The sequence below is a fragment of the Phoxinus phoxinus genome (assembly GCF_949152265.1).
Source record: "Phoxinus phoxinus genome assembly, chromosome: 1".
In the NCBI taxonomy this organism is placed as follows: Eukaryota; Metazoa; Chordata; class Actinopteri; order Cypriniformes; family Leuciscidae; genus Phoxinus; species Phoxinus phoxinus.
Window position 1 is genome coordinate 40,556,128 of NC_136876.1, and position 23,044 is coordinate 40,579,171.

Sequence of the window (23,044 nt, forward strand, 5' to 3'; positions counted from 1 at the left end):
TCATCAGCGTCTTACGTCAGCAGCGTCACTGCGGAGTCCTGAACGCAGATTGACAACAGAGCCGGGAGAGAATACAATGCTGAATAAAGTCTTATTTTGTGTTATTTTTGGACCAAAAAGTATTTTCGATGCTTCAAAAACTTCTAACTAACCCACTGATGTCACATGGACTACTTTGATGATGTTTATATTACCTTTATGGACATGGCCAGTATACTGTATATACAGCTTCAATGGAGGGACAGAAATCTCTCGGACTAAATCTAAAATATCTTAAACTGTGTTCCGAAGATGAACGGAGGTCTTACGGGCTTAGAACGACATGAGGGTGAGTCATTAATGACATTATTTTCATTTTTGGGTGAACTAACCCTTTAAGAATACATGATATGAGCGAGTCGCTCGAATGGTGGGCAGCCATGTTGTGCCTCCACCTTGAAAATACATTAGCCAAAGAGGGACATACCTGGAAATTCAAGCTTCGGCTTTCGCGCTTTTACACTCAGTGACACCGTGACGAATGCGAGGGGGAGATTACTCGCGACTGCCGGCAGATTTGAAAGCCTGTTGAAGATTGAGGATCACGCCTGGACATGTAACAGAGTCACCAAGGAAGCGAAAGAGAGAATTAAAACGACAAAGCGACAGGCAAATCAACAAGACCAAAGTTAAAATTGGAGTGGCTTTTCCAAGATGGAAAGAGCTCATGAGGAGCAAGGATTTTAAAAGGGCCTGCTTTTAAGTTGCCTGCTTTCTTCTCGACTGGTAATTCAGCCTATTTGTGTAAATTCTAAGTATTATAGTTGCTTGGCTAACTATAGCATGGTTGTGCATAATGCTAGAACGACGTCTAGGATACTTTTCCTCGTGTCAATGATACGACCACCGTAGAAGTTAAAACGCTCTCGGAATGGGAGGGGCTAGAAAGTAATATTCAGTTGATAGTCATATACAAGTTCACCGCTAGATGGGATAAAATCTCACACAGTGTAGTTTTAAATGTAGTCTTAACCAGCTTCAGCTGAGTCAGATGTCAGAACATTCACAAATTAGCTGGAGAGCTGTTTTATAGTTGAAATTTATGTCATAATTATTACAAAAAATTCTGATTCCTGAATTTGAAAAACTGCGACAGAGGCAATTTTTCCTGTTTATTATTGTTGTGAAATAATGTTACTAAAGTTTGGCAATAGTAACATTAGGCATAATGGTTGCTATTCATATCAGATAATGGTGGAAACTATATTATAGCAAGGCTAAGCTGGTTGGCTGGTCTTAGCTGAATGTATCTGGTCTCCAAGCTTGGCCAAGCTGGTGTTCAGCTGGTTTTAGCTGGTTGGTCAGTTGGTCTCCCAGCCTGACCATCTAAAAAAGTGGCTAAAACCAGCGCCTATCCCAGACAGCAACAGCCCAGATCCGAAACATGTGGATTCAAAGCGTACAGTACAAGATGTGGGCCGGATCTGGGCCGACATTATGTTGCTGTCTGGGATGTCAACAGTCTATTGTCTTGGCAGGGCGGGGAAAACTGTCACTCACATGATAAAAGTTATTTTCACTACACTGTCTCTCTATCATATAGAATGTAATAGATTTAATTTAAATGGAGACACTCATTAAGGACACGATGTAATTGTGTTCTTGGTCTCCACCCAGACAATTTAAGCTCAATTGTTAAGCCCAATTTTAAGAGGACAGACTGGTTTAGTTACTTCTGTGGAGACTATGACTATGGAGACTCCCTGTGCATAGGGGACACTTAACTGGTTATATTTATAAAGCTATTTCTAAAATGTCTTCATATAGCCTATGACATTAGTGCATGAAAACTCAATCTGCCATTTTTAATCGGAAAATGCCCAGTGGTTTTTAGCACACTTTGGGCCACTTAGTACTCTTTGGGCCCCTGAGTAATGTTGCTGACCATGTCCATCCCTTTATGATGGCTACATCCAGCAGGATAATGATCCAAGTCACAAAATCTCAAACTGGCTTTACTATACTCAATGGCGACCTCAGTCACCAGATCTCAGTCCAATAGAGCACTTTAGGGATGAGGTGGAATGGGAGATTCACATCAAGGATGTGCAGCCGACAACTGTGTGGTGCGATCATGTCAATATGGACCAAAATCTCTGAGGAATGTTTCCAGCACATTGTTGAATCTATGCCATGAATAATTAAAGCTACACTGTGTAATTTTTTTAAGTCGATTCTTAGCCAAAAATACTTTCTTTCAAAATTATAAGTGCTCATTAATGTACAATTACTTCTACCAACTAATCAAGTATTCTCGTAAGCGTATAATCTGCCATTAAGAATACATACGAGCCAGTACGCTCGAATGGCGGAAGTCATGTTGCGCCTCCATCTTGAAAATACATTAGCCAAAGAGGGACCATAGACAGTATATAAAATGGACACAGCGCCCCCATAGGTTTCAACGGAGAAAAGTGAAGTCAATTAGAAGCACTCATTTCCTGATGGCTGGGCGAACTGCGCAGGCTCAAACTGAGCTTGACGACGTATCGATGTGACGTAAGCAACCTGTCTGACAGCTGTAGGTCTTCTATTAGCTGTGCCGAGAGAAATCTGAATCATTCCCTTCCGAATCTCGCAGAGACGGAGAGCGTGAGTATTAGCTGTCCATGAGCTAGCAGCAGGAGCAACTTTATGACTCTCTGTGGGCTTCTCCCTTGACTTTATCGGACTTTATGCCTCCACGTCCCCCCGATTGCTTGCGAGCTTCTCCGTCTGTCTATACGGTAATTTCTCGACTTGTGCGACAGAGTCGCGTGGTTATGACGCAATCGTTAGCCTATTTTTACAAAAACTGCTTCTAAGGGGGCATAACGTAAGATACAAGGTAATGGATCCTTTTATACATTTTCGTGTTTCTTTAGAAATAAACCATGGACAAATGGAGTCTTTGGACGCCTCAGATGTAAAGTTATTCGCTGTCACAGCAGGTGGGGGTCCGCTAATCAATGGCGGCGCCCGTGGAAGCTTCAGTTTCCGGCGGATGGATTACCCCCTTGAGGGGGGCATATCTGAAAATTCAAGCTTCGCCTTTCGCGTTTTTACACTCAGTGGCACCGTGACAAATGCGAGGGGGAGATTACTCGCGACTGCCGGCAGATTTAAAAATAATACGGCCACCGTAGGAGTTTAAACGCCCTCGGAATGGGAGGGGCTAGAAAGTAATATTCAGTTGGTAGTTATATTTAATTTCACCGCTAGATAAGAGAAAATCCTACACAATGTAGCTTTAAGGCAGTTCTGAAGGCAAAACCCAGTACTAGCAAGGTGTACATAATAAAGTGACCGGTACTTCTTTTGTCTTCTTCAGTATAAATCATCTATTTTCATTGTATGGAAAAGAGCAACTTGGACATTCTTGCCAACATCTAATTTTGTGTAATGTAAAAAAAAAAAAAAAAAAGGAAAAAAGTCAGTTGAGTAAATGATGGCAAAATATTTCTTTTGGAGATCATTATTCCTTCAAGTAAAAAAAAAAAAAAAAACTATTGAAAGTTCAGGGGGAAGGCAAGGCCATAATTAAGCCCAAATCCTGATTACCCAACAGGCAGTAATCGAAATCGAACTACTTCATCTACTGTGCCTCTCTAAAAGAATGAGACCCCTTCCATCTAAGGGCTCCAACTCAACAATCAGACCTTTGTTTTAGCCAGGAGTGCTGTTGTGTATTTTGAGACCATGTGGGTTCTTCTCTAAGCTCCAGTAAAGCCTGTGCCCGTAGCGAGAGGCCGAGTTGGGTTGGGCTGCGTGTGAGAGAGCGCCAGGCTTCCTCGTCCGGCCCACAGTCAGACATCAGCCACACGGATAGGAAGCCAGGACTGGAGTGAGCTTGCCAAGCTGCATCTGTCCACTGCCAGGGCTTCCTCTCCTGTAAATGTTAACACTTTCCCTGGAGTATAATGAGGTGGATTAGATTGAGTTTCATTGCTATAATGCTTGTCTGGAAAGCTGTTGTGTTGGCTGTGACGGAAGAGAATGAAGAGGGGGAACTAATTGTTTGAGGGTGTGAGAGAAGGAAGTAATCTACCTTCAGGTCCCAGTGCACCCATGTTCCCTCAAAACCCAATTATCAATTTGAAAGTTGGTAAAAAAAAGAAAGAAAGAAAGAAGGGCCAAAATGCACCAGCGTTATTATTAGAGAAACAAACACCACAGACTGGGCATAAAGACATAGTTGTGCCAACACATTTTTACTCACCCTCGTGTCATCATTTAAAATCAAGTCACCTTCATTTTTATAGCTCTTTATACAATACAGATTGTTCCAAAGCCGCTTTACAGAGATCAATAGGTAAATAATGATTCAATGAAGCAACATAGTTCAATTCGACTGTAAAGCCGCTCTACAAATATTTATTCAGCTGAAGTCAGTTAAGTGTTGATTCAGTTCCGTTGTAAATATAGTCAATTATTAAATTATTTCATTTCAAACCCACATGACTTCTGTGGAACACAAATATTTCAAATAATCTTGATGCAGCTCTTTCCATACCACAGCTGCTATTAAGTTCCAAATAGGAAAACAATATATACCATTAAAGTATCAGAAAGCTTTCAAACGATCACCTTAAAAGCAGTACAAATGAACCAAGTCAGTAACACTAAATAATTAGAGAATGAATCAGATTTGTGAACAGTTTCAAATGGTTTATTGAAAAGCATAGCCTAAAAAAAACACCTGATCTGTTCACTGATTTGGTTTTGGAATCATGAAAGTGCGTCAATTATGAAATAAGTTTCATTTTTGGGTGAACGGTTTCTTGAATTTGTGTTGGAACAAGTCAAATATGGAAATGGATCCTCCACCTCATATGCCTCTGAATGAAATGCTATGAATAATTTGAATTACAATTTTTTTTTTTTTTAAATACACTAAAAGAGAAAACTGGATTGTGTAGTAAGGTAAGCTTAACTTTGTAAACTGGGAAATCATAAAAAAAAGTAGGCACTGAGGTGAAAGGCATTTTCCTTAAGATTTTAATGATGACAGGTCATACTATTAGATGGACAACTTTATCAGACAGCAGGGAAGACATAAGGACACTGTCCCTGATGTCCAGACAGAACGCAGTGCAGAGAGGCCGACAGGTGAGTTTCTGTCCAGGTGAGACTGAACCGATCTATTGAAGTGAAGTCTGAAAAAAACAAAAAACAGACGAGATGACAAATGCACTAAAACCAATATAAACCAATTTTTTTCAGAGGTACAGTAGTTGATGTGGACATATATTCCCAATAAAATTGGTTATTTTGGTAACACTTTACAATAAAGTTACTTACTGACCTCACACGTTGACGGTTCACACACACATTATATATACACATGCGTACCATTTTATTATTACTAACAGTTATTCCATTGAGTGACAGCTTATCTATTTCATTGTAGCAATGGGCAGTATTGTGCAGACACAAGTCTTCATATTGATGGAGAAAGGCATATTCATCTCAAATTAAATGTGACATATTATGCCCCTTTTCACAATATATAATATAAATCTACAGAGTCCACAGAATGTGTGTGTGAAAATTCAGCTCAAAATACCCCCCAGATAATGGAGTGCAAATAAAGTCAGATTTTCATGATATGTCCCCTTTAATTCCAAATGTTCTTGTAACTGAAACCTAAAGGTCTCTGTGTCCGATTAGGAGAACTGAACACCCACTAGCGCATAAAAACACCTTGTTCTCCCAACAGTCGATGCGTAACACTGAAAACAGCATCTGGATGTCAGATGCCGTATGACGCAACATCCCCCACAATGCAAAATGTTCCCCCATAAAACCTCTTTAGATGCCTAAATGTGTCACCTTGGCTACAAGAGTCGGCCTTTGCACTCCCAACCAATCGCAGAGCTGATTCCTGTGGGTTCGCACAGTAGCGATGTCACTTTCCCTGAGACAGGAAACAAGAAACGAGCATTAAATCTGAAGTTCTTCCTCGTAATCCTCCAATAAGCCCCGTGTCAACACTCACCAATTAGTGTCACTAAGCGAGGCCATGACATCAGCCAGCACTTGATCATCGTCAATGACATCATCGTAGGTCAAGAGCATCTCGTACACCTGGCTGGCAGTCGTCTTCCTGATCTACAGACCCAAGAGAGACAATGGAGTCAGGATTACATCAGAAGTGCCTAGACTAAGTCTGGGCTGAAGTGGTCTGCTAATGGTCTCACCACAGGGAAGGGGTGACAGAGCAACATCAACAGCTGCACTAAGACATTCTTCCTCACATCCCCCTGGAACTGCACCATTCCACAGAACCTGCGGTGAAAGAGTGGAGTCAATCAGAAGCCTATTTTAATACATGATCGACAGATTGGCCGATGCCAATATCTTGGGGAGGAGTGATATAAAGCCGATTGGCTATGAATAATCTGAAGCTTACAATTCAGATTTTTTCTCAGATGAGATTTTTTTTGTACAGCTGTTCACATTTTGTTGCTTTAGGCCCTGTTCACACGGAGACGCATTTAGCTGTATACGTACAAATTCTGTGTCGTATTGGCTTTTCGTCCAGACGGATCCGGCGTTTTGAGAGACTGAAACCGCTATTTTTTGAATCCGGGTCCCAGAGTGGATAAATCTGAAAACGACACGATTGCGTTTTCGTGTGTACAGCCAATCCGTACATTTTGTCAAACGATGATGTCATCACCCCACGTGTCGACTAGTCAGACACTGCTTATAAGCAGTATAAGTCACTGCTATAGTCACGTAACGGCAACTGCCGACTACATGCTTGTATAATAATATGATATAATGCTGCAGAAGCTACTGAGCCTTTTTTATTCCTTTATTTATATTTTTCTTATGCTATGGTGCTGGTCTGTTGTCTGATTAAGACATTTCGTATTTTGTAGGGATGGGCATTTCAAGCAAAAATAATATTCGACGATCGCTTAGAATTATTTGCTTATTAGCCTATTCAAAAAACGCACCCCTGCCCCACATGCTCACCGGCAAAACAACGTTCGCTCAAATTCCACTCCGACCTTACATTTATCAGTAAGCCTGTTGTAGCCATTAAAGAAAATGTATTTAATTTCATATTTATGTTTAAATAATATGTTATTTTTTTTATTTAATCTATGTTGATTTATGAAAGTGAACAGCATGAGTAGTCGTAAGATGCACAATATATCGGGAGACATAATTTTGACCACATTAAGTTTTGTTTTGTATAAAGCCTTTCTTTAAAGTGAATTTCGTTTTGTATAAATTGTATCTTAATTTCATCAACCGATTGCCTGGATTTAATAAATAAGAAGCAAATATAGCTGACAATATAATCAGGACATGGACGCGCCGGCGCAATATAACTTGCATTGCTCGTAAACTAGAACTCGTCTCATAAATGAACCGAAACTCAGAAATATATCTATAGAATGCTTGAAATGTCTACTTTTAAACAATTGAAATGTCTCCTTGCTATATTTGACACATTCATTACTTTTGCCGTTTTTTTGTGGCAAGCTTTATGAGTCCGCTAACTAATAGAATATCGTGACATCCCTATTTTGTACCAGGCCATTTATGGTTGTTCATACACTGTAAAACCCAACAAGTTAAGCTAACTCATTTAATTTGAGGAAACTTATTACCTCAATTTAATTAAGTTAACAAAAAACAATAGTTATGAGTACTCTGAACTTATTTTAATCGAGTCCACTAAACAATGATATTTTTTAATACGCAATTAAACTTTACACTGCATTTAAATACTTTATATAGCTGAAACCTCACTATATTGAGTAAAAAAATTGAAAAGACTAACTTTAAATGAACTCAGAGCACTTGCAGTTCCTGCTAGCTCGCAATATCATATACAAACTCAAATCCAATGAGTTAAGCTAACTCATTACATTTGAGGAAACTTATTACCTCAATTTAATTAAGTTTATAAAAAACAATAGTTATGAGTACTCTGAACTTATCTCAGTTGAGTTAAATAAAAGTATACATTGCAGTCAAGAAATTAAGTGATTAATTAATTGATGAATTAAGCGATTAGTGAGCATTAATTATGAACACCTGCTGTTAACAAGCAGAATCACTGAAGGAAAAAGAAACACAATAACTACAACTGACTTCCAACCACAGCCTTAGATGAAATCAACTTAAGATCAAATATGTTTAAATCTCTCAAGTTCTCAGCAGAAGAGGATTATGACCCATGATTATCCAATTAAATCTGTGGGCAAAGAGACACTTTACGTGGCTTTTCAGTCTGGAAATTCATGTTCAGTCTGTCCAACGTAACGAGGTCACCTGTCAAACCACTACACAAACAACATTAGCAGCTTCACTAATTACTAACCAGTTTTACTTTTGTCATGCATCTACAGAAGTTGTTATTGAGAATGAACAGAGGTTTAGATTATGATGATTTATTGAGTTTCATTTAAAGACACCATGATAGTGGTCAGTGTTTGCTTTAGTTGGGCTCTTGACCCTTGACTTTATAACACCAGATTTTCTTCTGGCTGCTGTAACTGAGTGTTTATATAACACATTTGTTATGGCACATAAGCCAAAAGAAAATAAAAACATGTTATTGCGTTTAGATGATGCAAATCAACATTTAATAACTTGATTTTCTGATCTTTTCCAGAGCCTAATCTCTGTGTAAACAGGTGATATGTTACTTGTATTGTTTGTTATAACAGAACTCTGATTTTACTGTAAGGTCCATTGAAGTGACAATATGATTTTTAAAACCTCTATGGTTTCATACTGACTTACACAGACATCAAGAATGAGCATATGAATCTCAACAACGGTGACCAATAAAAAAATATTCATGCCGCAATGTGTGCTGGGAGCAATGGATACATTTTGTATTATGCTAGTACCCAGCATGCATTGCAACATGAATAGTTTTTAATGGTCACCATTGTTGAGGTTCATATGCTGAATCTTGATGTCTGTGTGAGTCTTTGAAATACAATACATTTTTTGTGAAACTTTTTGTGCACATTCATTTTGTAATATTATTCATATTGTCTGATGAACATAGAATTGCTGGCGCTTATGCTGTTGAAACACAGTTTTGAAAAAAAAAATGATTAATATGTTGCCCTTTTTATCAGGGATTAGACTCTGAATAAGATCAGTGAATCAAGTCACAAAATGATCTATTGTCATCATCAGTCCTCAACCATTTATACACAATCAACAATTTTCCATGACTTTTGTACCATTATAAATGTGTTATATAAACACACAATATAGCAGCCAAAGAAAACCTTATGTGGAAAAAGTCAAGGGTCAAGAGCCCAACTAAAGCAAACGCTGATCTCCATCATGGTGACCTTAAACGAAACAAATCATCAACATCTAAACCTCTGTTAATTATAATAATAACTGTATAATAATAATAATTCAAACTGGTTAATAATAAGTGAAGCTGGTAATGCTGTTTGTGTACTGGTGTAATCCTCCTCTTTTATCTTCAGTTGATTTCATCTAAGGATGTGGCTGGAAGTCAGTTGTAGTTCTTGTGTTTCTCTTTCCTTCAGTGATTCGGCTTGTTAACAGCAGGTGTTTATCACTAATCCTCAATCATCACTTAATTATACAATTATTATTCAATTATCATTCTGGGATATAGAAATGTTCTATAACTCATTCAGTTTGAGTTCAATTTCAGTCATTCAAGTTTCAATAATATTTGAGTGCAGTGAACTCAATTTGATTTAGTACATATTACTGTTAGGTTTTACAGTGTATCGTTTAATAAAGTTCTTGGTAAAAAAGAAAGAAGAATATACTGTGCCTAATATTATTGTATACCGCGCGCAAGGTTTATGCGCATGCTCAAAGTCTTCTTCTCCATTATTATTGTATCTCTATGGCAGAATTACAGCGCCACATACTGGTATGGGATGTATACTACATCGTTTTGAGTCGGTTTCAGTGGTTTCGTGTGTATGCAGATATTTCTTGAGACGACACCGTGTTTACGGAATTCTTTTTTAGAACGAGGCAAAAAAAAAAACACCGGATAGGGAAAGCTCTGGTTTCGTGTGGATGTGGCCTGCCGTGGAAGCTAGGACATTTATGCGCAGGCAATATAAAAATACAAAGACAAGGAAACGAAAATATCATATATAGAGATGTCACTGCAATAATTGTGAGTTCAGACACATTACTGTCCTTCACTGACTGCCTTTCGCAACTGTCTTGATAACGTAGAGTATGTAAAACCATTAAAGTGACTCCAATGAGCGCAGCATTGTGATGAATGTTGATCTAGATTGACGTACAAGTCGCATGGATTCTGATATGACTATTCAGACTGCGGTCGCATTGCAAAACATCTGACCTGTATCGGATTTAGGACCACATATGGAAGTGGCCCAAATCAGAATTGAAAGGAAAAGATTCCATGTGTTGTGAAATTCAAGTGTTGAAAATGCAACTGCACTGTAGTTAGTGCTGTTCACACTGTCATGAGAAAAACAGATCCGAGTCGCATATGAGCAAAACAAATCAGATTTGCGCCACATTTGCCTGCAGTCTGAACGTAGCCTATGTGTGATATTACACAATACATTTTTAAGATGGTAAATAACACATGCATAACAATTACAGCTATAAAGTTTGTTTTACATAATTAAAAAGTTTCAAATAATTAATTGGAAAATATATCAATATGCAAAAAAGTATTTGAACTCCATAAAAATGCATTTGTTAAAACAAACAGTCTACTTTGTTCCAAAGTTCAGATATAAACTTCATCTTACAGTATTTTTTTCACAGGAAATAGTTAAAAACTGGAATAAAAAGGGGAAAACACTGTAACAAACAGTGCACTGGTAAGTCTGTGCTCACTGGGAATTATATTATATATATTAATTATATTTTCTAATATTCTGTCATTTTATTAACTTAATCTAGTGAAGGGGAATGGGAGTTCCTGTACATCCGTGCACTGTTCTCAGTGCTGTCAAAATAAGAGTCTCTGCACTGTCAGAAAAAAAATTATAGGCCGACGTCAATAATTTACATAATAATATCTTTCCAACCTGGCAACCATGTGTATGCGCTTTTTCTGCTCTGAGAGCACACATCTAAAGTTCAAGATTAAAGTTGAAGACCCAAATGAAAATGTAGTTCTTTCACACTGTCAGTTTGCTGCAGCTAAATCTACGAACAAACCTCAGTGATGAACTGTAATAAATCCAAACATGAATCTAGCATTTGTTTGAGATTGTGGTTGATTGTTGCTAAATAAATAAATAAATGCAACTTCTGTGCCACAATACAAATTCAAAGACGAAACTCAATAAGCACGTTATCTTGCTTTCTGAGGCAGATGCCTGCTGTATTTTAGGCATCAGGCATTTTAGAACAACCAAAACAGCTTTTCAGATGCTGTACAAAAAGATCGGCCCACTGGTTAATCCAGTTATTCAGTGACATTGATGGACATCAAGGAATTTATCCGGCAAATGTGTTTCCGTCGTAGATCATGCACATGTTTTCTTATTGGAGAAATTTTTTTACCCAACTCAAAGGAGCGCATATTTTTAGAATTTATGCAGATTTTGGTGTTTCCATCCAGCAGTTTTTTTTAATGTAATATCCCTGGACCAATCAGAGAGAGCGAGCGTGCTCAGCAACAATGACCAATCACAAGAGAGATCACACTAAATCCAGAAGTCACAACTGAAATGGCACAAATTTCATTTTTTAGAGTCATTAAATCAAAATTTTCATTGAAAACAGTATAAACGTTTGTCAAAAGATAACATATCAAGATTTTGGAATATTGGAGCTACATTCCAAGAACTAGATTTCTCAATTTCCACATCCTTAAGGCAAATTCACACTGCACCGACAGACGGCAACAGACACTTTGTCGTGTTTTGTTGGTTCAGTGTTACCACCGTTGGAGTCTGTCAGAGCTTGCTTTTGCTGAATCGCAATTAGAATGTCTGAAAAGTGGCTTGCTGTAATCTGGTGACTATCGGTGTTGATCTGCATCTGTCAGTCCAGTGTGAATTGGCCTTTATTTGCCACATGTATCCACGGAGTGTTGGAAATGCAACAGCACTTACACAGCTATACATGAAAACAACTTCTGGACATCCTTGGACTTCTTGATTTCCTCCTTACAGAGGGACAGCAGCTCTACGCAAAAAGGATGACTGAAAACGAAACAAAAAAGAAAAATGTACAGATTAAAACAAACCAACACACACATTCGCCCTCTGCCTCCAAATGTGTTTCAACATATGACTTGGCCGGGCTCATCTTAAGTTTCCCTGTGTGGGTTCTTTCTGTGTATTTCTGTCATGATATCATTTCTCCTGCCGAGATCTGGATGGTTTGTGTATCTGAGCCAGGGGAGGCAGTAATGTACGCTGGGCTTTCCCACGCTCACCTCTCCTCGCTGGTGAAGAGTTCAAAACAGCCGTTAGCGAGAAGTTGGTCCACCATCTTCAGCAAAGGTACAGAAACCCTGTGGGCAGATCAAAATATATAGAATAAATACAAAATAAAATCTTACCATTTGGTTCACCGCCACCAAGTTCCAAAAAAAAAAAAAAGGTGAAATAAAGCATTTTTGTTGTTGTTGATGAACTTTCAAGCACACCATTACTATGACGTCAAATTACTGATACTAAGATTTAAGATTTTGGCCATACTGCCCACATCTTCCTCACTGCATCTGTATAACATATGCAGCGGTTTTGTGGCTATGTTGTGTTTTGCAGTGCAGTTGTACCTGTCAACGCGCAGGTTATCTCTGAAGATCCGCAACAAAGTGTCTCCAAACTGCTGAAGCGCTGCAACTTCCTGCTGAATGCCCTTCAAGTACTCGAATAAAGACTGAGAGGAAAAACGCACCTGCAAACACGCAAAAAAATTATAATTCACTTGTGAGAGACTGATATATTAATGGTTAAAATGATATTTGGCAGTTATTATTTTGTAATTATTCATATAATATATTAACTATATTTATTTATTTTCCATACAATCATTTTTTTTTTATCACTGGCTGTCTAGTACAGTTAACGTTTTGCTTGCTTTTGGATAATTACAATAATTAGGTCAGAATTTCAATCCACGTCACGATTGTATTCTTCAAAACTATTTTGAGTAAAATAAAAGTGTATTTAATTAAAAAAGCTAAACTAGTTGGTCTTGCATTTATAGAACTTCTAAGGGTCAGTTTCACAAACCGGGCTTAGATTAAGCCAAGGTTCGGCCTTAGTTCAGTTAGGACATTTGAGTAGCTTTTATAAATGTGCCTTAGAAAAAACATTATTTGTGTGGATCTTGAGACAAAACAATGGCACTGACATATTTTTAAGACGTATTGCTTTCAGTTACAACGGCTCAAACATGCATTTTAGTCTGGGAGTAGCTTAAGCCTTGTCTGTGAAACCGGGGGTAAGTGTTTTAAATTACTTAAGGCACCAAATGAGTCAGGACTGCCACTAGTGCCCCCTCAAAAAAACACTTGTTGCTTTTTAACATTTATTATGATCTCATGCACAGTGTTGTGGCATTTAGCACACAAAGGGAAGAACATTGGTTGCTTTCTTTCTTTAAGATATTGTAAAATAACAAGATTTTCAGCCTTTTTGTCCTTGGCTGTTACACTTATCTGAAGGTCTTACTGAAACTGTGTAATTGTGTAAACTCACATTTTGGCAGTGTATATGGGGCTGCATATGTGCTTTCCTCTACGTGCCATTTTTACGGTGTTAACACACCACACAACATTTATATGTATAGGTAAAGTTGATAATACTTTAGTTTAGGGTCTAATTCTCACTATTAACTAGTTGCTTATTAGCATTCATATTATGGATATTGGCTGTTTATTAGTATTTTATCAATGCCTTATTCTGCATGACCATATTCTACATCCCTTAACTAATACCTAAACTTAACAACTATCTTACTAACTATTAATAAGCAGTAATTAGGGGTTTATTGAGGTAAAAGTCATAGTTAATAGTGAGAATTGGACCGTGTGACCCTAAAGTTTTGTCTTGCATATGCTTTGAGAAATACAAGTGTTAATTCATGAGATTAAATAGAATAAGTATTAAATACACATTTGTAATAGCCGAAGAGTGTAATGTTTTGTTTTGTTTTATTTCTATTAATACACACTCATGAAATAGTTTTTCACTTAGTTTATTTTTATTTTTGTGGATTGATCCATACAATTAAGATGAATTGTGATCACATTACAGTTTGAAGCCAAATAATAAATTGTGAAAGAGACATGCAGGGTGGAATTTAAAGTCGTAATGAAACAGAAGTTAAGGCCGATCTTCTCTTCCATATTGTGTTGTACATCCAAATGCATCCTCCGCCTCAAATGTCAAGCCCAAGGACTGCTGGATGACTGTCTGATGCATAAGGCACACAAAATGGGAAAAGAGTTTTAAAGTCGTCAACTCAAATTCTACAGGATTTCGCGTTCTTTAAAGGTCTGCCTGGAAACAAAGCCGTTGTGATGCCAAAACCTCTGATGGAAAAAGAAAGCTGTGGTGTTTACTACTGTGACAATGAGTGCTTATCAGGATTAACTAAACGCTGGATTCAAGTATGTAAAGTTCACGGCGTCATTGCTGCAGTAAACTTGGCACAGCATTCTTGAATGAATAATTTATTAGATGCACGCCGGTCTGTTATTGTAGGGGCATCGACGTTATATTTTCACGCCCCTACACGCAATACAGAACAAAACGAACTGTAGCCGCGTTTCCATTCCCGATTTGCGCAAAACTTTTGCGATTTATTCTAAATATCGATACAAAACTATTGCGAAATGACGCCGTTTCCATTAACCGATGTTATGCGACTAAAACGTCATTTTGTTCCTCTCGCGATAAGTCATTTAAAAAATCATGGCAACGGACTAAGTCAGGTGACTGTAAATGCGCAAAAACTGTTTCCATTGCAGTTTTGCGAAATATTTCTTTTTCGATTGCCTGAAAAACCAACTCATGCGAGCGTAAACAATTTTTTTGCAATAGGTGGGAGTTTTTGCGAAATTTACGTGTTTCCATTGAGCGCATTTTCACTTCGCAATTTCAATTTGCACAATTTGAAGGGTAATTGAAACACGGCTTGTGATTGGTTGCTTTGCATGTCGGTCAGTCTTCATCTTAGCTAATGAAAGCTGCGATGGAGACCAGGCCATTCTGCCAGACTAAAGGTCTGGCTACCCGAGACTAATCCAAGATTAACAGATTAAAAAGAAAAAAACTTGGATTTATGTATCGATTGCTGATTGAATTTTGAGTTGTGGTTACTGCACACAAAAGTGGGCTGGTTTAACCTCCAATCATTTAAATGGGTTTAAATTTAAATTAAAGGCAGAAAAATTTGGAAAATGATTGGAGATTGGAGAAGACCGGCATTCACCACCAGAGAGAAGTCTGTAATTTTCACCGGAAGGCCCTGTTTTTATATTATGATTAAGGTCAAAGCATTCTTAAAAAAACTAAACATGCACAGAATGAATCATTCACAATAAGATCAATAACATGCATTTAGAAAATAGATTTATGAATAGATAGAAAATAGATTTGAATTGCATTTCAACTGTAATCCAGGCAGTCCAATTCAGTGCAAGTCATATGAAGTAATGGTATGAGACAGAATGTTCATATTTATATACAGAAAACATGAAATAATCAGCAAGGAAAGCAGCACTTTCACTCCACATCTTGAACATTTACCCACTACATTCACACTGAATGCAAACTTCTCCCATACAGCAGTGTACTAATGTGTGTGAGGGGTCAGATGGTGCATGATTATGTAAGGTATCAGTACTGACTCAGCTGTCCAGAGGGAGCTTCAGAGAGAAGCTTGATCATTCAGTGTTGAGTCTGTGAGAACCGCTCATTTATCCAGCAGTTTTGGCTTAGAGAGATCACCCAGTTCCAGGCTGAAGGTGAGAGCGTAACCTCTACAGTGACTCTAATCAAAGAAGAGGGGGAGGACAACTTCTAATGGGGGACTCATTTATAGGCCCAGTTGGCAGATGAGTTGACGTTTACTATGCTCAAAGCTCCCGTTAAAGGCCTTTACATTATTTTTTCTTCATCAACAAACACCGGTGGCTATAAATAACAAAAGGGCTAAAAATCAAGCTGATGTCCCAACAGCCACTGGAGCGGAGGCACTGCGCCTAAAACACTAAGAAAGTGGGATGGAGAAAGAATAATGTATCTACCAGACTTTAGAACTAAGAATTTAAGCCTGAACTAACCTTGCCATTTTTTTTTTATTAGATAACTATCTGCATGTTTTGACATGTTAGTCGCACTACATGACTTCATATGTACAGTTGTAATCGAAATTATACAACCCTAATTGCAAATCAGGTTTATTGGCAAAACTTTCAGACGTTCAGCTGTTTGCAATGAACAAATCATGCAAAAGTCATTTAAATGGCTCAACACAATAAATGATTCAAGTGGTTTCCCCAAATTCAACTGACAATGACTTCTGCAGTCTCTATTGGCAAAATCTGTACATTTTGCCAATAAGCCTGATTTGCCATGGGGGTTGACTAATTTCAAATTACAACTATGTTTGAATTGCATTTTCATTGTTCATTTTCAAATGTTAAATCAAATTACTAATGTTCAATCTCTAATCCCAAAATGAACAAGAATAACAGTGATGTTCTTTAGAAAAACATATATACTACCATTCAAAAATCTGCTTTCAATAAGATTTTTTTTTGTTCAGTTTCCACAAAAATATGAAGCGGCAATGTTTAATGTTCGTGATAATAATAAGAAATGTTTCTTAAGCATTAAATCATCATAGAAAGATTTCTGAAGGAACATGTGACGAGTAAAATTTTTAAAATTCAGTCTTTGTATCATAGACAAATACGTATAGAAAGTAAGAATAGGAAGAAAGAAAAGCAGCATTTTAAAGAAAAGGAGAAAGGAAAAGATTAAGTGTATGAGAGCTGATGAGCTGAAGATCCCTCCAGGGGCCCTAAGTCACCACCGAAAGCATGAGTGCAAATGCTAAGGGACGTGGTGCCAATCCCACTTGCTCCGTTCCAGCTAAATTTGTTTTGAACGAATCCTGGCCCAGTGGAGGAGCTGTGGTCTCGCCTCTAAGCCGTTTACACCCGGTGCACTTTGAGGCCAGGACGGGCACAGACTTGCATTTGTGGCAAAATTTCTGTTTATTTAAGCACATGTCAGAAATTGTCTTAAAACGCCGAAGCGTTTCAACACCAGCTTATTTTTGCAAACCCAAAATAACGGACCACTTTTGTGTGGCAATTCTTGCAAATCAGAAATGAAGCAACGCTAAGTAAAACTACATGGTCTAATAGTCTCAATTTCCCTGAAACTATTCACAGTCCTGGCCGTGATCACCATAGACAGACCCTCTGGAGAACAGAGTGTCGACGGCTCCCTCTGTTGGTCGCTTTTGTGTCTTTTCTCACCAAGGAATTTATTCTAACTGAACCGTACCCATAGTGTTTTTCCTCACATGCTTATTCCGATGGCTGTGGTCTGGTTATTTGGTCGATTTATTTTTAATCAAGGTTATCAATCAGGGGTCCATGGGGTCAGAGGAGTAGTTCGAGGGAGATTTTTTATATTTAATATAATTTATTAAAATATTATATTTATTATCATATTCAGTAAGGATGCATTAAATTGATCAAATTTGACAGTAAATACATTCAAACTGTTACAAAGATTATATTTCAAATAAATGCTGATCTTTTACATTTAACAAACAATCCTGAAAAAAAGTAATCATGGTTTCCACAAAAATATTAAGCAGCATAACTGTTTTCAACTTTGATAATGATCAGAAATGTTTCTTGAGCATCAAATCAGCAAATGATAATGATTTCTGAAGGATCATGTGACACTGAAGACTGAAGTAATTATGCTGAAAATTCAGCTTTACATCACAGGATTAAATTAGTTATTTTAGATTGTAATATTTCACAATATTACTGGTTTTACTGTATTACTGATCAAATAAATGCAGCCTTGATAAGCATAAGAGACTTTCAAAAATATTAAAAATCTTACCAACTTACACACAAATCTTACCAACTTCCATTTCCACTTTTTAGACCTAACAAATAGTTATTTATTAACTTATTATTTGTTAAGCATAATGCAATATAGTAATGTTGGTTATCGTTCAAAATACTGGTCAATTGATACATTTTTATTTGAATTAACTAACATAGTTAAGTATTAATGGTAACACTTTACAATAAGGTTCCATTTTTTACTATTAGATAATGCATTAACTAACGTGAACTAACAATGAGCAACACATTTTTACTGCATTTATTAACCTTTGTTACTGTTAGTTAATGAAATGTTCATGTTAGTTTACAGTGCATTAACTATACAACTGTGTTGTGTTAACTATATAACATATACATATTTTGATCTTAAAAATGCGTTAGTACATGTTAAGATTTATATTTAACAAGAATAATAAATGTCTAATGTAGTTAACTAATGTTAACAAATAAAATCTCATTGAAATCTCTTAATCTACAGAACTAAATTGGTGTTTAAAAGTATGACTCAAAAAAAAAATGTACACTGTGTGTTTCCTTTAGAAAGGTTAAAATCCCGTTTTTAACAAATGATACTCAGCCGCCTCTCAAGGGAAAAAGAGGCGGCTGAGGGTGAATTGTGTTTTAATGGTTGTGTTTATGTGGTGACCTACTGTAGATTCGGTCAGGCCACCCACAGACACGGAGAGGCCCAGGAGTGTGTGGTACTGGTACTGAGGCAGACGCAGCAGCTGCGTGATGTGAGGAAAGGCCTGTGCCGCGGCGTTCCAGTTGAGGGAGTTTCCCGCCTCTCTAGGGTGCATGTATAAAGAAAAAAAAAGAAAAAGAAAAAAACAGAGGTCAGAGATAAACATGAATGAAGCATTTGGGATGGGACTTTTTATTGAGCTTCAGATAAAATTGTAAGCACTGAAAATAAAAAGGATGTTCTTTCCAGAAACTTCAATTCAAAAGTGCACCTCCCAAATTTAATGACATAATGTAAGCCGTGTTAATGCCTGACGCATCAGTTGCATGCAAATCAGAGGTACAAAGAGGTGTGGGGAGAAAACTAAGACACCCAAGCCAGTATCGAGGCCAAATTGTTTTTTTTGTTTTTTTTTGCTCAATGCCACGTAAACTAGAACAGCTCTTAATAATTGAACGCATGTCTAGCAATATCTGAAGGCAGACCAGTTTTGGGAGTTTTCTACAATCAGAGAGAACACAATAATGAAAACCGACAGTTTGAGCCAAAGTCATGGAGAACCAAGATTTAAAGGTCTTAATTCTACTTTAAACTAGCATAATTTTTTCCATAGTTCAATGTAGTGTTTGTAATAATAAGACCATAAACACTAAACCCGCAAATTGTTGTATATACAAATCTTAATTGCACATAAGGCAGTTTTAATACCAACTTTTTAAATGATTTGTTGTTGAAACCAACATTTAAACGGTGGTTGTAATAAAAACTTGTTTATAAAACGGATAATTCCAGTGATTGATTCTGCCGCGTTTGAAGCCGTTGTCAATTACTCAACGAACATACACCTGTGACCGCATTGCATTAGTGTTACTGCGCAACTGCTGTTTGTGATTCTTTGTTGCTGCATGTGTTGCTTAGCAACCTATTTGGAACTACATTGCTTGGCGGAGGAATAAATCGTTATAAAGTTTGAATATATTGAATAATAAAATGAATATTTTTAAGAAGGACCCGTTTTATGAAAGCAATAATCCCCTTGAAGCCGTGTTTTACAGTGGATTTAGAAAAGCTAAGGGGGTTTTAGGCACTCCGGCTCCGCGTCGTGACGAACAACGCCCCTTAGCTGTTCTAAATCCACTGTAAAACACGGCTTCAAGGGGATTATTGCTTTATTTCATGACAGATTTATTCAAACATACATTAAATAATGAAGACGAGGTTAAATACAAGTGTTGAATATGTATAGTGCATATGATCAGCAAAAAGCTCCTCTTTAATAAAAAAAAAAATTCTGACTTTTGAATTTATGGAAATCGAATGGCTTTCCTGAGGTAAATGTCACTACAGTACATTGTTCACAAGCTGTTTTATTGACATCTTTCCACAATTGAAACACTGATAGAGTGATCACATGAGACGTGACATTTCAGTAAGTTGTACCAGCATCTTTCAACATACCTTTTGATGTTCATTCATGTTTATTTGGTGCTATAACTAGTAGTAAAGTAGAAGAGATGATCGGTTCACGTGCCGCTTGAACTGAGGCACTACAGCAATCCGGCAAACCAAATTATAGACTGTCAAAATGACATTATTGCTTGAATTTTGTAATAAAATTGACAGAATTTTAAAGTACAAAACTTGTTGCAATTATTGAATGGTAGGAGTGCTACAAATAATGTTTTAACGGAAAAAAGTATAGGCTAAAAGATCTTGGTTCATCATTGAAAAGATTGGTTGATTGAAGAAGATTGATTTAAAAAAAATTACAAATCGATAGTCAACCCAGCCCTAACGTCCACACAGTTGACATTTTTGACTTACCTTATTAAAACTACCTGTGTGCTTATTCACATGATGTGTACACAAAATAGTTAATAGACCATCTCAAAATGCGTCATAGTTTGTAAAATGTCATAGTTTCATAAATTATCTCGGCCTGATTCAGTCTAATCTGAAAATGTTCAACCAAAAAAAATTCCGCTGCCAAAATTTCAGTGCATCACAACTCAGTCAAGTTTTTCCAATGCAACTGATATGCAATAGCAAACAATTTAGGCTAAAAACATTACCTGCGATTGCCTGCCGCAGAAAGTGTTTGGTATTTTCCTCATATCATCCAATTGAAACGCTGGTAATAAAGCGGCCTGTGCAAAACTGCACGGAGCAGTGATTGAGAATTGCAATGTCACTTTTTTTTGTGATTTTGTGCTTTTGTGGATGCATCAAGTGTAAACCATGTTTTGATCAGATCGGTTTAATTTGTTTGCTACATTCCGAAAAGTAGGTTTTGACCAAAATCCAATATGGTGGAAAAAATTTAACGATGGAAATGAAATCGGAGATATTCATTTTGTTTGTCTTGGCCAAGGATTCCAATGACATAAGACACTTGAGATGAACGGTCTAGGAGTTGTGTATTTAGCATTTTTCATCACTGTAGCGCCCCCTATGGGCCGATCAGGGTGACTCTTTGCACCCGAGTAGCGGGCAATAGTACTACCGTTTGGCCAAGTTTCACATCTCTAGACCTTACGGTTTTGTCTGCAAGATCAGCTTAGCGAATACAAATTATATTAATAATAATAAATATAGCTGCAAGCAGCAATTATCAGGGTTCAAGTGCTTTCATACGCATTTTTCGCACAACACAAATATGGCGATTTGTGAGCAAGCAGTAGGTCTGTTTGTAAAACGAGTATATTGACGTTCCCGAGCATGTGTGGCACTCACGGAGGGAAGATGCTCAGTAGCTCCTCCCGGTGGGGAATGTGTGGTACTGCGGGGTCCGTGCTATGGAGCAGCCGCAGGAAAACGGTGCCAGCATGGGCTCGGTAGCGGTCGATCTTCTCTGCTGCCTGCTGGGCCAGGCAACACATCATACGCCGAACACTACAGAAAATGAGAAAAATATCTGTGAGCAGTCTGAAATGTGCACTTGGTTAGCCATGATGACTGAAGTTAAGGGAGACTGATAGTGCCTCACAGGTCAGAGGAGAGGAGCTCTGGAGCAGACGCCACCACCAGCAGGGTCACTTCCATGAGACTGCTCATAGCTGCCGCCCTCACCCTGAAACAGAACGAGAGAAGAATCTGAGCTACACTGTGACTGTCAGAGAACCGCAACCACACACGAGATGCTTCAAATATTTGTTGATGCTTTGTAAATCATGAAGGCATTATGACAATTGCACATGTTGATTGTTGACATTTTGCTATCCCTGGAGGCACATGTGGGGATTTTGAAGAATGTAGGCCGAGGACAGCGGAGCATCATACATATGTTATATTTTTAGACAATATAGTGTAGAATTGCAACAGCTCCCACTTTAAGTTTAACTTCAGGTCAAATTCAGCAAAAATTATAAATTTGCCAAATTAAGTGAAAGCTAAAAATGTTTTATTTAAAAGCTAAATTAATTAAATTAATATACCAGGGCTATGCGCAATTATTTACATTAAAAATAAAGAGTCAAATAAAGCATTTACAAAAAAAAAAAAATTGAATTCAAATGGTCTAATTGCTTAAGTTTCATTGCATTATTTTATTCAAACTAAATGACTACATTAAACTGATTCAACTTATCATTGTTATATAATGAGGATATAAGGAAAAACTCACCCAAGACAATTTTTTTAAACTTGTTTTATATTAATTGTTCTTTTTTGTTGTATCAAATTCTAAAAATAAAACACACAAATAGCGTAGCAATACAATACTGCTGTACTGTAAAATAAAATATTTTAATAAATAATAATACATGTTATTATTATTAGAATATTTTTATTTCACTAAATAATAATTAAACACACCAATACATAAATGTATTACTAGATTAATACTATTGTACTGTAAAATAAAGTTTTTTTAATACTTTGTTTTAATAAGCTAATACGCTTTAACACGCTTTGTTTTAAGACTTAGTCTCCTCAGAAGACTGAACTGCCTGGGTGTCAGTGCTCAGATTATTGAGCTAGTGTCTATCACACACATTGAAAGTGTTTTAACTTTTCATCTCTCTGTTTGGTTTGGCCATTTAAACGGCAAGCTTAAGAAAAAGCTTAACGGGATAGTGTCAACGGCTAGTAAAATAGTAGGAAAACACAAAAACACCTGACCCAAATATACATTGACAGAACGAGGAAGAAAGCTAGGAAAATCACTGTATGTAGTACTCACCCCCTCTCTAGCGAGTTTGAACTTTTGAAGTCTGGGAGGCGCTTCAGAGCGCCTCTGGCTAAAA

General features: G+C 37.3%; 1 protein-coding gene across 2 annotated transcripts in view; it reads right to left on the reverse strand.

Annotated features, from left to right (window-relative positions):
- Nucleotides 1-4,218: 4,218 nt before the first annotated feature.
- tbcd (tubulin folding cofactor D) overlaps nucleotides 4,219-23,044 on the reverse strand; it is a 54,934-nt gene continuing 36,108 nt past the window's right edge. For both annotated transcript variants that reach the window (XM_079619414.1, XM_079619413.1), the window contains 10 exons: nucleotides 21,787-21,870; nucleotides 21,534-21,692; nucleotides 18,766-18,904; nucleotides 12,779-12,900; nucleotides 12,434-12,511; nucleotides 12,108-12,197; nucleotides 6,219-6,306; nucleotides 6,017-6,129; nucleotides 5,851-5,935; nucleotides 4,219-5,174 (listed from right to left, as the gene is read on the reverse strand). In XM_079619414.1, coding sequence (XP_079475540.1) covers nucleotides 5,160-5,174; nucleotides 5,851-5,935; nucleotides 6,017-6,129; nucleotides 6,219-6,306; nucleotides 12,108-12,197; nucleotides 12,434-12,511; nucleotides 12,779-12,900; nucleotides 18,766-18,904; nucleotides 21,534-21,692; nucleotides 21,787-21,870 — 973 coding nt within the window. In that variant the 3' untranslated portion in view covers nucleotides 4,219-5,159. The remainder of the gene's footprint in view (nucleotides 5,175-5,850; nucleotides 5,936-6,016; nucleotides 6,130-6,218; nucleotides 6,307-12,107; nucleotides 12,198-12,433; nucleotides 12,512-12,778; nucleotides 12,901-18,765; nucleotides 18,905-21,533; nucleotides 21,693-21,786; nucleotides 21,871-23,044) is intronic.